This window comes from Stegostoma tigrinum, chromosome 2 (genome assembly GCF_030684315.1).
Source record: "Stegostoma tigrinum isolate sSteTig4 chromosome 2, sSteTig4.hap1, whole genome shotgun sequence".
In the NCBI taxonomy this organism is placed as follows: domain Eukaryota; kingdom Metazoa; phylum Chordata; class Chondrichthyes; order Orectolobiformes; family Stegostomatidae; genus Stegostoma; species Stegostoma tigrinum.
The window spans coordinates 98,526,254-98,545,170 of record NC_081355.1 but is presented as its reverse complement, the minus strand read 5'-3'; the positions used below and the strand labels follow the sequence as shown (position 1 = coordinate 98,545,170).

Genomic DNA, 18,917 nt, shown 5'->3' with positions numbered 1-18,917 from the left:
CTGTACCCGCTAGATGATACGAATACACTGAAAAGGCTTCAACTGATTTTCCTGAATTAAATCTTATCTGTTCTATCACTGAATTTCTTTGGAGCTAAAAAACATATCAAATGCTTTAATCACTGTATCATCCCCCCGTAGGATTTTCTTCCATGCTTTCTCTTAGCCAGAACATCTTCCGCTATTTGACCTACAGCATTTAAATCACGCTGATTTAATTGCATTGCTCCTTCACCTGAATGTGCTGTGTCTAGAGTTCACACTTGCTGCCTTGTTGTCGACCTTCTTTATTAACAAATGTTGATATTATGGCGTGGCCTCTACCTGAACCACCATTCAAAAGGACTATTGTGCATGACCTTCCTGGATGAACATTTGGATTTTTCTTTCTTAATACTGAAGCATTCCCATTTTGTGGTTTGATTCTCCAGAGTTTTCCTAGTTCAAGGCTAGGTTTTGAAGCCATCTAAAGTTATTTTTCCCACCCTTTTGGAGTCTTCTTACCCTGCAGCCCTGAAATTTAAGTCTTCCATGGGTCTTTATTGGCTCTTTTTCCTGCCTCTGGTGTCTTCTTCTTTGCCAGCCATTTTTTCTCAATATTGTTTGAGCTTTTGGCCGGCTTCCTGTTGTCACTCAGTTGCACCTTTGAAGCTTTCCAAAATCCTGCGCTGCCTTCATGACGTCTCATTTCAACTGTGTCCTTTAAACTCTGTTTTAATATTAGATCCTGGCTCTGGAAGAATTTTCCGAGCTGCCACCATGCTTTGCCTTGTGCTTTAAGCTTAATACTTTCAACTGCAAATTGACATATTGTTATGGAGTACATCAATGTGTGAGTGTCTGCACATATACTGTTCCTAAGGCTTCATACTCCCGATAATTATGCAAGCTGTCAGCTCCTTACATTCTATGACAGTCCTTTATTTACATGTAAACAGAGTAAGTTCTCAAACACAACTATTTACTGCAATGTTTAAGACTCTGCACGTTCTCATTCTGGGCGAGTGTCCTGTCAGATTTATGTGATCAGTTATATTGTCACGATTTATATGAATCACATAATACTACAGTACATCCTGTGAGTGACTTCTTTCCAAATCAGCACAGCTCCACTCATAATCATATTTTGTTTTCACTAGCCTAATCAGCTTTAAATCCATTTCAGCAGTTCGCTTCCAATACAGTTTCCTCCTAACTTGTGTAATAATGTTTTATCAATCATGGTATCAAAAGCCTTTTGGAATCTAGGTTCATCACATCAGAATTTCCATTTTCTACAAGATCAGTCATTTCTCAAATAAATTATTGAGGCTGAAGTTCCTTCCCACAAAATTATGTTGACTCACTTTTACAACACTCTGCTCTCCAGGCATTTCATTATCCTGTCAGAATGCTTCATCGCAGTACCTTTTATACATTCCATCAAGGGATAGAATTTTGCGGGTAAGAAGAAAGGTTAAAGCAAACTGAGGCTTATTAAAAATATGGCTAACCGTACTAATGAAAAACATTGAAATTATAATGAACTGCATCGGGGAAGTCAAAAAAGAGAGGAGCATACAAAGAAAAATGAGCAAGAAAATGAAAAGAATAATAAAGACTTTGCTTGCATATGCTAAATTAAGAATACTGACAGCAAAGGTAGGAATGCTCAAGAATGAACAGAGAAACCTAATTATGAATTTTGAAGGTATGACACAGGAGTTAATTATATATTTTGATAATGATGGCAGATGTAAAAATATATATTTATTAGCAGAAGTTAAGTAACAATTAGTAGATACAACTATGGTATATGGTAAAGAAAAGCAGAATAATCACACAGGCTTCAGCTGAATTTTTCTATTGTCCTCGGACTTTGCAAATTGTGCAAGAGGAATAGAATGATGACCGGTGAAACTATAGTCTCGTTGGTTGAATGCCAGTGGAAGGCAAATCCTTAAAATCCATAACTCAAGATCAACTTAATTGACATTTTGAGATGGAGATTTTAGTGTTGAAGGTAATAAAACGAGGGTACACTGGAAATACATGTCAGGTTCAGGAAACATATCTGGAGGCTAAAATAGAGCTCAGGTAAAAATGTTTTAACCTGCAAGGCAGTCACTGATATCAGTATCATCCATGAGGTTAAAACAACAAACAATGACAGCCTGTCAGAAATCCAACATGAACCTGCAAAATTTCACAATAAACCAGTGAGCATTTTTTGACACGCAAGAAACCACTGTGGGACTGACAAGATGATTCTTCTGTTCAATCGTGTGACATAAGTATCACCAGTAAGCCAGTGTCTGTTGACCATCATTTACTTCCCTTGAGAAATAGGATGTCTCCTTGAATGCTGCAGATCAAACAGTGTAGGCACATCAAAAGTACTGTGAGGGAGGTTCTTCCAGAATTTTGACTGAATAGCAGTGCTGGATTGACATTATAGGATGGAAAGCTATGGCCGCTTTAAGTCCAGACAATAGTGGTCCAAGTGCCTTATGTCAATTAGGCAACTAATGAATTGTTGCTTGGACTCATTGGAACAAGCATTTGTCTACAAAAGCTGCAAGCTATTCACGAGTGGTTGCCACCGCTGGGACTGCATTCAGATGAGGGAAGCAAAATTGGCTCCATGGTTGCAGTAAGGTGAGTAGAGTTGGCAATCACCCATACCAGACAGACTGGCCTTAGAGTGCGGGTTTGAAGATTACTTGGTAAGGGCAGGAGTGAGTGTTGCCACGGGGTGGCTGTCATCATAGGTGGCCCCTCTGTGTGTCACAAAGTACCTGATCGATAGCCCGTTAAAAACGAAGTCAGGGTTCACCTAATGATGTGTCATGAGGACCCACCTGCTGCTGGTAGCATGTCAGCAACAATGGAAGGAAGCCCTTCATCGGCCACTCACTGTTTAATTTGCCTCTGGGTGAGAGGGCCCTTTGCTAACTTCCCCACTGATGGTAAAATGCCATCACAGTAGGAAGGCCTCCCTCATGACTTTCCATATGTAATGAAAGAGTAGCTCTGTGGTCCTCTGGGACTATGGCAACTTTACCTTGTGACCACTTTTAATACACAAGGATTTGACGACCTGTATTCCTTTAACTTATTCGAGTGACAGTGACTCTTATAACATAAATTCTATTTATTTTGTTATTCACTTTATTTCCATCTCAAAAATCCAGGGTAATGCCCATGTTCTTCATAACCAAATATTAGGAGAATTTGTTTATGTATAACAACAAAATCACTTTTGGAATCTTTTGTTGATCTCATTGACTCAACTTGTAATTTCACATGCTGTGATTGATTTAATAGGAAAGCTTCATAATTGTCTTATTCAGTGGCTCAGCTGGCAGCTGTCTTGCTTGGCTGTTGGTTCAAGTCCTACCCCATAAACTTCTTCCTCAAAATCTTTCTATTAAAATGATAAACCAAGACCCTATCAGTTTTCTCAGGTGACGATAAAAATTCCCAAAAGTTCAATTTGAAAAAGAGAAGGTCGGTTCTCCTCGGTGTCCAGGTAAATACTTGTCTGTTAATCAATATCGCTAAAACAGGTTATCTGGCAGTAGTCACATTGCTATTTGTGGAGCTTTCTTTGCGCAAATTGTTTGCCTAATTTGATAAATTTATGCAGTGAAACCAAGACCAGGAGGTGCTGAAAGTCTGAAACAAAAGTAAAAGTTGCTGCAGAGCCACAGCAAGTCAGGCAGCATCTGTGGAGGGAAAGCAGAGCTAATGTTTTCGGTCCCGTTCAGGTCACGTTTGAGTTCTGTTGAAGGTTCACTGGACGCAAAATGTTAATTCTGCTCTCTCCTGAGATGCTGCCAGAGCAGCTAAGTTTCTCCAGCAGTTTATATTTTTGTTCATAGATTTACAAATGGGGCAACACTTTAGATTTACTTTGAGACAACATGAGGTCATGAAAGGCATAATTTACAAGGAAATCTTTCTTCTTATTCATATGTTTTTGCACTTTGTTTTCTACTTGAGCTATTATGACCAGTCTTAACGTCTCTAACTTATTTTACCTTTTATCTTGGTTGAATTGCTTTTCTTAACTTTATACTTTAGAAATAATCTCTATAATAATATTCTTATTACACTTGCTGTTCCTTATCCTGTCCAAGTTAGCAATTTCCCTCTGTTACCCTTATTTGATTGTGTGTAGTAGAGAAATAGAACAGCATAATGAGCTTCCCTTCTGATTAGAGGTAAATTACAATTGATACATTTCTACTCCCAGCAGATCTATCCCTTACATTAGACTGGAATATTAACCAAACAATACGAAAGCTGATAATTTGCTCATTAGAAATTATTAACCTTTTACCACCTCAGGGTTTATGTAACAGTTGTAACATTTTCAATTTGCCTCTGATAAATTCACTTTCAAGTGTAATAAACTATACTTAACAGTTGTTTGATGGTGACATAAAACAATTACTACTAATCTCTTGAAAGGAGTAGCATTTAATATGAATTTTGTCATAAATAATATTCTTCTGTTCAATCAGTACTATTGATCATAGCCTATGAACTTTTCAGATTTGAAACATTCTTTAATTTTATGTAAACTTCTGTCATCAAAACCTCACTCTATGTTTTAATGAGCAGAAATGATAGACTTTTTTTTCTTTTGAGAAACATAACAAGGGGGATAAGGCAGGAACAGGATACTGATTGTGGATGATCAGCCATGATCATAATGAATGGTGGTGCTGGCACAAAGGGCCGAATGGCCTACTCCAGCACCTATTGTCTATTGTCTATTGTCTAACAAATCACTCTTTAGCTTGCTCGATATTTATTCGCAGGTTTGAACAATCTGCCAGATAATGTCCTAAATATTTCGATGTACAGTGAATTATTGGAATCTAAAACTCGTTACATTTTAGAAATACTGATTCTTCACTGTTAAATTAGCCACTTGTAAAGTGATGGGCTTTGAGTTAAAAGACTTGTGATCCTACTCCATTATGAATCATCAATAGTAACATTTTATTATATCACTGAACGCATTTCTCCAGCTACAAGCTTTTAGGGAAATTACATCCCTGCTTAAAATGTGCAAAAAGGTAAGAGATCCCCATATGTCATGTAGCTTGCTATTGTCAGGAACTAAACAGATTTAATTGCCTGCTCAGTGGTATCACTTTTCCCATTTCCTTAACATTATATTTAAATTTGTCAGTTGAACATTCAGACTGTGTAATGGCTGTATTCAGTAGTTTTGAACCATGTGGCTTACAGTTGGGGCTGAATTTAATGCCCATGGAAATGGCCTCGACCACCACCCAAAAATCCAGAGGATTTCCACACAGCAATTTCCAGCAACCCCATGAAATTATATGGCACTCAGGAGTCTAATATCACTTAGAGGGGCCTTTAGAAGCAAAAGTCCTGTCTCCAAAAGTTGCTGGCCAATCTGAGGGCCAAGAGCTCTTTAGTTCCAGCAGCATCACTGGCAGAAGTGGCCATTGCTGAGATTGCAGCAGTCCCCAGACCAGAAGAATTATTGGAAATAAAGAGAGATGACTGGAGTGGGGAAGCTATTTGTTAAACAATCCTTGACACAAATGTGCTTTCCTACCAACAGGCCCCTCGATCAGGAGGACACCTCGACCTCAAGTTTATTGGCTGACCCACTGCTAAATGCCCTTCTCTAAATTTGTTGGCCACTTACGGGCCTCAATTCACCAAGGGGTGGTTTTGTGTGTTTTTACATCTGTTTTTATATGCAGAGATGACACACCAGCGTGTACATGCATAATATACTTTATTCATAATGCTTTAAAATGCCTGCTCCATGCTTGCAGGTCTTTGCTTCCAGGAACGTTCTGCTGTTTGTTTTTTGACAAGTGCACACTCTCATTTAACCAAATACAGTAAGCATCATGGTTTTACATTTGTAATCCAACTTACATATTCAACAGAAAGCAACTGAAAAGTTGATTGCTGCATGTGTCCTTGACTTCAGGGGGATTTAAGTTATACCACTTATTCCTTACCTGTATTGTGAATATCCATATTTAATATGAATCACCTTCAGAGATAATGGTCCTGAGTCCATGATAATTTTATTAAATAGTTTGTATTGATATTAAGAAAGTTTGTCTTTCTAAGAATAAACTATGTGAATTGTAATTCTGGTGTGAAGTTGTTAAAATTTTGGCAATGAAATCTCTCTGAGTGCTTCAACTTTGTAGGATAACAGTAAACAACACAAAAGTTCAAGCAATGACCTCAATATTTCATGTTTAAATGCCATTTTTTGAATGTTAGTAAAGATTAAAATATTCCATTTTGTCCACTGAGCAGTGGAATTCTGTACATGCAGTCGCAGATAAGCACACATGAATCAAATAGCAAAGTAGAGTTGGCAGGAACCTTTAGTTTGTCAGCTCCATGAACTCCCGAAAGAATTGTTTAACTGCGCATAATCCCTAAAAGGGCAAGCTAATCTTATACCAGTCTATATTAAGATCTAATTGTTACAGCAATTGTGCAAAAGCAGGCACAGCTCAATTACCAAAAGTGGAAGGATTTGATTATCATAGCATCAGAGACGGAATTTTCTGATGTTAACCACTTTGGAGATAATGGTATCCACAGAGGATATTTACCCACATGGTTGAAGGGATGTGATTTTGTTGGCTTTCGTAACTTGCAATTGGAAGGCAGCTTTATAGACCCAGTGGAAATAGATAGTGAGTATTTTAGTTGATGAGTTTCGAAAGGGAATTGAATTCAGTTTCTACCCAATCAAGATTTCATGATTGTATATTAACAGGTGACTATTTAAATACAAGAATTATAAACAGCTCCTCAAAAACTTATTTCAAACACACCTCTCAAGTTCTGGATGACAAAATAGTTTGAAGGATACACTGCTAACATATTTATGCATCAAATTTGGAAATTCAGGTATATTGTGTGAATTACTTTTGCTGAATGGACTTGCACATAAATCATGTTTCCCACATCCAAAGCCTTAGTGCGTTAAATATGTAGTCTTGTGCTGAGCTGTACAAATGAATGAGTTTTAAATCTGATCCCCAAGAAAGGACCTACATTTGCAGAGCACCTCTCAACACCTCAGTATATTGCAAACCCTTTCAGAGATGTGAATTACTTGTGAAGTGTAGTCACTAATTCTCTACAGATAAAATGATGTAAAATTTATACATACCAGTATATGACCAGTCAAACTTTCCGGGTGGTTTTAATTGGAGATGACTGTTTGCAAGGTGAAGCGGAGAACTCCTTTGCTGTCCTTCCAAAGATATAGTGTTTTATTTTACGTCCACTTTCATGGGAAGTCAAGACCTTGGTCTTGTTCAACAGCCGGTATCTCTGATAACAGTTGAAATATCTAAGACTGCAGGTCATGCATTTAAGGTGAGAGGGGGAAAGTTTAAAGGAGATGTGAGGGCATGTTTTTTACACAGAGAGTGGTAGGAGCCTGGAACAAGCTGCCAGGGGTAGTGAGGAGGCAGATACGATAGGGGTGATTAAGGGGCTTTTAGATACGCACATGAATATGCGAGAAATGGAGCGATACGGACCAGAGACAGGCGGAAGGGATTAGTTTAATTTGACACAGCGTCATGGGCCAAAGGGCCCATTACTGTGCTGTAGGGTTCAATGTTCTATGTTCTATGATATTACATGAAACTGGCCGTTTTAGTTCATTCGGAGATGGCAAGAACTGCAGATGCTGGAGTCAGAGTCAATGCAGTGTGGAGCTGGAGGAACACAGCAGGTCAGGCAGCATCAGAGGAACAGGAAAGTCGACATTTCAGGTCAAGACCCTTCATCAGGACTTTCCCGCTCTTCTGATGCTGCCTGACCTGTTGCATTCCTCCAGCTCCGCATTGTGTTGACTCCAACTTTAGTTCATGTGTTTAAGTACCAAGAATGGAAAATCATTGCCCTACTAATCTAGAGATATTTAAAAGGGAATTAAGTAGTTATTGAAAATGAACAATGTGCACAGTTGCTGCAAAAGACACTGAGAGGGATCTTAATTTGGAAAGGAATGTGGGCATAATGGGCTAAATGACCTTCTTCTGAGCTGTAACAATTCTGTGATATTGTGATTCTGCAAAGCAAGTGGGTTACAACTGAACTAACATTGTGGTAGGTACCTATTAGGTGAGCCAGTGCAGCAGCAGGCGTACAATAACTGGCAACATCATCCCTGTGATATATTTCATGGGCCCCAATCCTGACTGATGCTGCAAGTATATATGACACCCACAAACCCCATATTCCCGACCCATTTGTGCACACAATTCTCGGATGTACAAACATACCCCATACCTTCCTGATGCTCACAATCAAAGATCCACTGAGAATCTGGCAAATGAAAGGAGACGATAGCAGATTGCTACAACCTGTAGTCCCATCCTGGCTGAAGGCTGCTTCAGGACGAAAATGAACAAAAATATAATTTTGTAATGAAGTTTTCATTTTCCTTCAGAACATTGTAGACACTTAGCATTTGAGATACTTCTGTGTGGAAATAATACCCTACTGTGGCCTGCCTAAAGCTGCTCAATGATTTTTGAGGAATTTTCGATGAGTAGTATTGTACTGAGAAATGATACGATTTTCCTTTATAGCCAGTACAACAAATGAAGGCAAAACCATTTCAAAAGCAATGCAGCTTTGTATTAATGCTGTAGCCTTCTACATAGTCGATTGTAAATCATTCCTAGTGCCAACCCATCAGACCACAGGAAAAATGATACAAATATCAATTTTATTACCTGCACAGAGCAACATTCACAGAATCTTTTATTGAAAATCTGAGTCCATTAACAACTCTATTGAATTGAAGCTGAGCTTAGATTAACCAGTTTGCAACCATATTATTTTCTAGGCTACATCATTATTTGAAATGAAAGAATTAGAATAGTGAGGTTTTCTGTGCTGGTGACCTTCCTTAATCACTATTCCTTTGAATCCTGCATCTCCTAAATTCATTGAAATTTTCCCTACTTTCAGAAGCAAAGGGACTTTAGTCAGTCACAACTCTTACAGGAAGACCCAATGCGAGCAGATTTTGTCTGTGTGCAGAATATAAGTCCAGAATCAGAACACCTTTTAGGACAGCCTGTAACTTCTCAGTTTTCATGAGTTTAACTATTAGTTACTTAGCTAAAGCACTTTAAAGTTAATACTCTGCAGAGTTTTCATTTCCTTGCTTCACTTCAGAGATGTTTGTGTGCGTGTATTGATTTTTAGAGGAGTTGATATATATATGATCCAATGATAATGATCATGCATTGTTAATTAAGCCTATTTAAGGTAATAAACCAGTTATTTGCTCTTTACTAAAGAAACTTGGCAGGCCTGTTCAGGATACTGAAATTGACACAGTCCGAGACCTTATATTCAGCCTTAATATTAACCTGGTTATATTTAAAATTTGTTTGGGGAGTGGGACTTGGAGGTATTGCGGTCCATCCTTTCTCTTGGTGACTGCCAAAGGCAGCCTGGACCCAGTATCAGCCTGGTTCAGTACTGTATCCTGGGTGAAGTGGGAACCCCAGCAGGGCAAGGGTATGTACAACCATCTGCTACCTCAATCTCACAGGGCTACCACTCACTCTGACTCTGTCACTGCACGCACCTCGTGGCAAGGCTCATAGATGAAAACTCTAAGCGTTACTTGCATCGTCTCCACTCAATGACTCTCACACACCTCATACTTGCAAATTACTAACCATTCCTGCCCTCTGAACTACCTACTCACTCACTGGGGACATCTCCCCACCTCTCCTGCATGTAACTCACTACTGACACTCTTTCCCATTACACGAAATTCCACTTTTTTGCCTCATATCTGGGTGAAAAGGACTAAGCGAGGGTGGTGCTGATGGACATGAGTCGCCTCATTCCCTACAGGGAGAAAATACTGGATTTGACCAGTGAGATGACAACAGCGAGAAGCCCTCAGATCCATGCCAAATGGAGATACAATAGTGCACATGCCTCCACAAAGCCCGTGATGGAGCAAATGATAGGAGTGCTCAAAATGAGATTCATGATGCCTGGACCAATCAGACAGTGAACTGTAAAAACCTTACTGTGATTTTTTTTAAAATCTACTCACTGAGAACTTGCTGCTTCAAATTTTTGCCGTAGATCATTGAATTATTTAAGATTCATTTGTCTCTATTTACGTTATGGGTTTCCTCCGGGTGCTCCGGTTTCTTCCCACCTTGCTTTTGTGCTAAGAGTGTAGAATTGCACAACAATGTGTACTCCCACGACCATCAGCTCCTGGACGGAAGCATGCTTACAGGTCCTGTGCCAAGCAAAGCTATGTACACACTACCTTGAAAGTCACATGCTATCTCATGTCATTACTCAATCAGATTGTCTCTGTGTTGCCTACAGTATCACTACCACAGGGCCACGCTCCTCACTTTCACCCAATCCACCAATGCCCTGTTCCTGAAATGAGACTCTTGAGCTTTGACTGCAACCAACAGAGGGAGCAGTTGCACCTTCCTGTGCCAGAACTACTGATCTCAGTGTGGTTAACTGGCAGAGAAAAGGAAGAATGTCCTGTGATAAATTCCTTGGTGTATTTGAATGACACACCCCATCCATGTGAGTGTCTGAAGGTACTTCCCTGATTCCTGAGGAAGAAACCATACCCGGAGTGAGGTCATGGTGCCCCATTACCCTGTAGCCTTGCCATTGATGCTCTGTATCCATGGTGACGTTGTTGAAGTGCTGGTCTGAGAGCATATCCAACAGCCACTTTGTGTTCTCTCTAGGACTGTTGCGGCCCTTTCCATGGATACAGCTCAGCCAGGTCACAACGGTGGACAGAACTTGTTAGTAGTCACCCAGCCTGTTCTCTAATCCACTGAATACCTCTGCTGTTCTGCCTGATATTCCCCTGCCTCCCTTCATCTCCAAGATAATGAAATGTGAGTCTGGATGAACACAGCAGGCCCAGCAGCATCTCAGGAGCACAAAAGCTGATGTTTCGGGCCTAGACCCTTCATCAGATAGGGGGATGGGCTGAGGGTTCTGAACAAATAGGGAGAGAGGGGGAGGCGGACCGAAGATGGAGAGAAAAGAAGATAGATGGAGAGGAGAGTATAGGTGGGCAGGTAGGGAGGGGATAGGTCAGTCCAGGGAAGACGGACAGGTCAAGGAGGTGGGATGAGGTTAGTAGGTAGGAGATGGAGGTGCGGCTTGGGGTGGGAGGAAGGAATGGGTGAGAGGAAGAACAGGTTTGGGAGGCAGAGACAGGTTGGACTGGTTTTGGGATGCAGTGGGTGGAGGGGAAGAGCTGGGCTAGTTGTGTGGTGCAGTGGGTTGAGGGGACGAACTGGGCTGGTTTTGGGATGCGGTGGGGGAAGGGGAGATTTTGAAGCTGGTGAAGCCGCACCTTCATCTCCTACCTACTAACCTCATCCCACCTCCTTGACCTGTCAGCTTTTGTGCTCCTGAGATGCTGCTGGGCCTGCTGTGTTCATCCAGCCTCACATTTCATTATCTTGGATTCTCCAGCATCTGCAGTTCCCATTATCACTTCATCTCCAGTTTGTTTCTTCCACTGGAGCACAGAGGCTCACCACCTATGTGGAGCTGAACACAGGCCTGGTTTCTTGCAGTCCTCCAAGTGTCAGAGGCATTAGCATTGCTTCCTTCATCATCTCTAGACCCAGGTTAGTGTTATGATCACCAGAGTGTGGGCCTGAAATTACTCTAAATTATATACCACCACCCCTTGACATCTCTGTCATCCTTTATTCCCTTACTGATTAAAAGTCTGTCTTTGTCAGACTCGAAAATACTTCATGATAGGCTGTGACATTTTCACTGGAGAGGAGGAAATTGACAGATGACCTTATAGATGTTTATAAAATCATATATAGGGCATATATAGGGTTAGTGGTAGGTGTCCTTTCCCTAGGATGGGGAATTTCAAGACTAGGGGGCATATTTTTAAGGTGAGAGGAGAGACATTTAAAAAAGACGTGGGGCAATTTTCACACAAAGGGTGTTTCGCGTGTGGAATGAACTTTCTGAGGAAGTGGTGGGTGTGGGCGCAGTTACAACATACTTTAACAAGTGCTTGAATAGTAAAGGTTTGGAGGTATATAGGCCAGGAGCAGGCAGGTGCGACCAGTTTAGTTTGGCATTATGTTCAGCATTGGCTTGTCAGCGTGGACGAATTGGACCAAAGGGTCTGTTTCTGTGCTATATGACTCTATGACTCAGCCTCCACAGTCCTCTGGTGGAAAGAATTCCAAAGATTGACTAACCACTCTGAGAAAGAAATCCTTTTTATCTCAGTCTTAAATGGGCAACCATTTAATCACTAATATGCTTTAAATTTTCTACGTTAGCCCAAATAACATACAGAAGATTTGTGTTGAGTCAGATGTACGGAAGTGTTATAAATGCTATCCACGTACGTTAATACAACACCTCAGATGTACATATAAAGCCTGGGCTCTAATACCTACTTAGATTACAATTATATCATATAATTAGTTGACTGGCTGACGAACAGACTGACTACCATCAGAATATATACAGCATAAGATGGAGACCTGTCATAGTGGAGCGCCACACATCAGGATGTAATCTAACTGTGTTAAATGTTCAGTGTTTGTTAAAAGCCAGTGAAAAATGAAGAATGTAAAATAATGCTTACATTAATATGGTTGTTCTAAAGTGAAAGTTCTAGTCAGTAGACCAAATTAAGACGTCACAATCAGTGTGTAATCTGGTGTTTTCAAGTGTTGGTCTACTTGGCCACGTAAGTCAGATGTGTAAGATGAAGATAGATTCTGTTGGTTTGGCATACGTCCTGATTTTGTGGAAGGCGCATTTAAACATAAAATAAACATACGTCAGTACAGGTTTGAAAGATGGTGCATTATCATAAATTGGAGAGCAAACCAAACATGGATCCTGCTTTTCCATGTATTTCTGAGTTGGCATATAGATAATTGGCAAATTACAGCAGAAACTTATATCATCTTTCCAAAATCTAGTAATGTAATTATCATTCTTCCCCTTTGGGAGGAAAAATGTAATGGAAGTCCTGTCAGCGACTTCCTATATATTCATGCCAAATGAAGGAAGTGAATAATTTTGGATTTTCACAACATTTTATGGTGACACTCTTGAAGAGAAAGACTTTCGTTTGTATTAATATCAGTATTACAAAATTTATGATGGAATTTGGAATTACAAGCAATTAAGATTCTTGTATTATATTGCAGAAGTTTAAGAATGCAAAAGACTTTTAAGAATAGGGAATACCGAATCAACCTAAAATGCAAATATAGTTTAATTATTCTAAACACTGTCCATGTTGCATCTTACCATTATCGCCAATTTCCCTTTCCCTCAACAAATATGTATAATTTTTCTATTTTATGAAATGAGAACTGAATTATGATCATTGTATTTCCAGCACCTACCGAGGTAACATTTTCATTTGATGTGGGTAATGGCCCAGAGGAACTAACAGTGAGATCTCCAAATCCTTTGAATGATGACCAATGGCATCGGGTAATTGCTGAACGCAATGTGAAGGAAGCAAGCCTTCAAGTGGATCTACTGCGCAGGGATTTCAGGAAGGCACCAAGTCAGGGTCATACTAGACTGGAACTCTACAGCCAGCTCTATGTGGGTAAGTTGTTAAAGCTAAGTTGCCATTCAATATACTTACAGACCCATCTAATTCACATCAATTTCATTATTAGCAAGCACAACATGCATTTTAGGAAGTCATTGTTGACTTTTAATTCATTAACTAATTTTTTCCAATTAAGGAATAATTCCATCCCATGTAACCATAACTGTTAGTAGCCAAAGTCCAAGATTTATGATCTTAATCTTAGTAGTTTTCTCCTCTTGTTTGAATGTATTTTTATTCATTCAAAACTTTAGCTGGAAACTAGAATCTAAGGATGTTGAATGAAGTTTAGAAATTACTATCATTGTCTTTTATTTGAACTCCTATTAATACTGGATACTTCATCAACTTAATGGTTTAATGGTTCAGTTGAAAAGAAAATTGAAGTGGTAGGCCCTTTCTCACTATTTCTCCTTTACCGTTTGGTTAACAGTAGCAACTCATCAGCAGCAACTATTGCTACCAATGAGCCAATGTTAAGGATGAAAAACGGATGGAACTCCTGACTAAATATTGATTGAGGAAAGTAATTATCATGAATTCATTCAGATTTGAAGGACATGTACACCCTCAAAATCATAAAAACAACTGAACTTTTAAGATTTATGTCTATTGCAATGGGAGTTTTAAAACACAATAATTTAATCAAAAAAGAGCAGTATCAGAATTCTTCCTGAACCTCAATTGATTAAACTGAGCAGCAAAAAGAACCTATATTTGTGTTCAGAAATTTCAGTTGGCAACATGATATAACAACTGAAATCACAAGTTGCCTTCAAACAGGAATTAGGTCAGAAGAAACATACGATGTGAAATTAGCCTATTTAAAAGCATCTACATTACTTCAAATTAAAGGTCAAGTTTTCTTAGTTAGAGAGTCAAATAAAAATGCACAGAAATAGTCAACTACATTTTATCATTCATCACTAAGCTGGCAATTCAATTTTGTCAACTTGTCAGTTAAAAGTGACAGAGTTTGATCTTCATGGTATTTCCTACTGCTGACCAAAAAGGCTTCGGGAATGATTGTGGACACATGCTTGGCTTGCAGTACAGCCACTAGCACATGTGGAACTTTTCCTGGCAGTCAGCAGCAGGAGCATTTGTGAAATATTGAAATTCATTACTTTGGTATTATAGTGTCTCAAAGTAAAGCCCAGGACAATAGATGCATTAAAAGGAGAAATTGCTAAAAATAAAGTCATGGTAGTGGCAGCAACAATAATAATGATTATATCACTTACTGCATTTCAGAAATTTTATCTGCTGAAGAACTGTGTGCAAGGTAAATTGTCCAAAAGTTTCATACTCAGACCAGCAGGAGATTAGGTGTTGTTGAAAATAGTGCAGAAAGTTCAAAAAATGTCAGCAATGAGTTGTGGAGCTACCATGTGTCGGAAAGGCTTTGTGGAGTTAGTTACTGTGCATCAGGGCAGCTCAGGTGGCAGTAAGTGAGATCCTTAACCCAGAATCATGTTCACGAGCCTCATATTGGGGATAAATTTTGTTTCATATTTTATTTAAGAGGGTAATAAACTGCATTCAAATAATCGAGTAAGAAACTATTGGACCAGGTAGTTTGTCTTCAGTTCTTTAATAAATAAGGTTTGTTCCATTATGAAATGTTATGACTGATATATTCATTGGGGGACATCTGGCTTTATCAGTGAAGGAACCAGGTATTATTGTGGCAATGTCACTGCTTTCTCATTGGCATTTCCCCTCTTACTGTCACATGGTTTTGCCATCCTGATCTTAATTTTGAGGTAAACTTTTTGGGTAGAGCATGCAATGGATGCAACGCTGTAACTTCTGCATCAGTGTAACTGCATTTTGATCTTTTCATCTTCCACATATAGTATTTTCCTCGATGACACACCTGGCATCCCTGTGGTATTTGCCACCCCTAATAATATGCAGCACTGGGTAAAGTTTATTTAGGTTAGTCACTATAACTAACCTTTTTGTGTCTTGGGCTTATCTATTAGTTTTTGGTGGAAGATACATCACCATTGGGGATCTACAGAAGAGACACTGTTCTCAGATAACAAGAAGGTTAATTGCAAAACAACTGTATTTGGTCTGACATAATTAGTGGAAGCATAGGGAGCTGGTACAGGAGAATTCCTAGTCTCCAGCCGCAGATGGTGTGTGACATCAGCATAATGAGTGGAGACAATATAACATTCACCTCATAAGGACATTACCTGATATAACACCAACGTTAGGTACTCACACTTCCTGGAACTTTCACAGATCTCAGGGGAGCGTATATAAAACCGGGCAGGTAATTCCCTCTTAGCTGAGTGAATGCATGCGCACACGGATACTCCTGCATTCCGCACTTGATTATTGATATCGGAATGCCGGTTGCTGCTTTGAATTCCCATTTTAAGTGGCTCAGAACCCTCAGAATTCTCTGAACTTACGGGGCTTTTTTGAAAGCTCCAGAAGCAGGGGAATTGCCAATTAAAATTTCAATTTTCTGAGTCAGTTTCCATGGAGTCAGCTGCATCTGGAATTCCATGGTGCAAAAATGACGATGTCACCAACAAAATTTCTTGGTTATTTGCTTTAAAAGGACGAAATCTCCTGATCATCCCAAAAAGGCAGTATCCGAGACGTTGATATCATAGGATGTTTATGAGAACAATATGGCAAATAATAACAATCTGAAGCGGGATTTTGTTACATCGCCCTGGGCTGATGGGGTTTGGTGGGGGACAACCTAGTGATTCAAAAATCCAGGTTGTAACTAAGTGTGGGTCAAACAGATCATAGACCGGAACAGTAGTAGAAGCAAAAATGCTCACAACATTTAATAAGCATTTAGAAGTCCACTTGTGATACCAAGACATACAAAGCTATGGATCAAGTGCTGGAAAATAGCATTAGAATAGTAAGGTGCTTGTTTTGACTAGTGCAGACTCAGTTGACAGAAGGGCCTTTCTCTGTGCTGGAGACCTCTATGACTCTGTGTATTGCTGCAGATCTCACATCACATCTAAAAGCTCAGTGATGCGTTGAGATGAAACCCAGAATTCAAAAGTTTCTGACAGTGATCAGCTAAAGCTAGCATTTAAGTGTAATTAACACATCCAAGAGAAGAAGGATGGACTTTCCCCCTTTGTAAGCAGAATTTACAGTGCTTTGTTCCGAAGTGTAGCTACTAACTCTGAATGTAGCAAGGTCCCAGATTTAACCCATACCCAAAAAAATTATTTTCGTGGCCTTGGTTTAGGGATAATTGTTGGTCCTGAAATAAAGTGAGCTCCATTAACCTTTTGGAGCATCACTTTTGTATCTTGCAATGCCACCTGACAAGCAGGTGAACCTTAATTTAACCTTAGGTAAGAGACGCCATTTCCATCCCTCTGTCAGTATTGGACTGAAGTACCAGCACAGACTAGATTCTTAAAGCCTAGAGTAAGACAAACAACAGATTTTGAGCTCACATTACTTCCTAAACATTTATGAGGAAGCACTGGCTATCAATAACAGAACAGGTTTCAGAATATAGAGACAACAAAGTGTGGATCTGGAGGAACTCAGCAGGTCAGGCAGCACCAGAGGAGCAGGAAAGTTCTGAAGAAGGTTCCTGACCCGAAATGTCAGCTTTCCTGTTCCTCTGCTGCTTGGGCTACAAGGGACAGCCAGTGGAATTGAGAGGAGCAATTCCTCCAGCTCCACATTTTGTTATCTCTGACTCCAGCATCTGCAGTTCTTGCCATCTCAGGTTTCAGAATATCTTGTCTCTGCAGCATTTGAAAGGAATGAATGTTAAATTGAGGGAATTTATTCTATTAAAGCAATGATGCTGCAGCATTTGCTTCCATGGACATATCAATCCTTATATAAATTTAACGTGGAACTACAGAACCAACTGAACCTAAAGATTGCAATATTTTCTGCCTTGGCCTAGGCATCAGCTGCTTTCTCAGGCCAGTGCTTACTGAATTTGACAACAGTTTTATCCTGCTTGGAGCCACTCTCCATCCCAGAGGTTTAATTTTCTGATGGTGTGTTCTCAACAATAGATTTGATACAGATTGCCAACAATTTTCTAGTCATTGAATTCTCAGGAACAGTTCTCCCTACTAGAAGTATGAAAGCAGAGATTATCCCTTTTATTCCTTCTAAAGGACATGAATACTTTCTCAAGCTAGCTGCTATAGAAATGATTTGTTTCATTTCTGTCCTCTTAAGTCACAGCAGCTGAATTACTTAAACAAACAACTGTCCTTTTAAGAATCCTGCTACTTCAATCACCAACACACTACAGCTTTGTCTCCCAAGCTGACATCACCACTCATGAATGTGTATATATATACATACATATATATATATTTATTTATTTATATAAATGTTTCACAGTTGCCATATAATGCTGAATATGAACAGACATTAGACAGTAGACAATAGGTGCAGGAATAGGCCTTTCGGCCCTTCGAGCCAGCACCACCATTCATTATGATCGTGGCTGAACATCCACAATCAGTATCCTGTACCTGCCTTATCCCCATAACTCTTGATTCCACTATCTTTAAGAGCTGTATCCATTTCTCTCTTGGAAGTATCCAGGGACTTGGCCTCTACTGCCTTCTGGGGCAGAGCATTCCATATATCCACCACTCTCTGGGTGAAGAAGTTTCTCCTCAACTCTGTTCTAAATGGCCTACCCCTTATTTTTAAACTGTGTCCTCTTGTTCTGGACTCCCCCATCAACGGAAACATGCTTCCTGCCTCCAAAGTGTCCAATCCTTTAATTATCTTATACGTCTCAATCAGATCCCCTCTCATCCTTCTAAACTCAAGTGTATACAAGCCCAGTTGCTCCAATCTTTCAACATATGATAGCCCCACCTTTCCGGGAATTGACCTCGTGAACCTACGCTGCACTCCCTCAATGGCCAGAATGTCCTTCCTCAAATTTGGAGACCAAAACTGCACACAATACTCCAGGTGAGGTCTCACCAGGGCCCTGTACAGCTGCAGAAGGACCTCTTTGCTCCTATACTCAATTCCTCTTGTTATGAAGGCCAGCGTGCCATTAGCTTTCTTCACTGCCTGCTGTACCTGCATGCTTGCTTTCTTTGACTGATGTACAAGAACACCTAGATCTTGTTGTACTTCCCCTTTACCTAACTTGTCTCCATTTAGATAGTAATCTGCCTTCCTGTTCTTGCTACCAAAGTGGATAACCACACATTTATCCACAATAAACTGCATCTGCCATGCA

At 39.8% G+C, this 18,917-nt stretch overlaps 1 protein-coding gene across 4 annotated transcripts in view; it reads left to right on the top strand.

Annotated features, from left to right (window-relative positions):
• Positions 1–18,917, top strand: part of LOC125465171 (contactin-associated protein-like 2) — a 1,711,179-nt gene that overhangs the window by 1,506,167 nt on the left and 186,095 nt on the right. For all 4 annotated transcript variants that reach the window (XM_048558395.2, XM_048558386.2, XM_059638055.1 and 1 more), the window contains exon 17: positions 13,454–13,672. In XM_048558395.2, the coding sequence (XP_048414352.1) occupies positions 13,454–13,672 (219 nt within the window). The remainder of the gene's footprint in view (positions 1–13,453; positions 13,673–18,917) is intronic.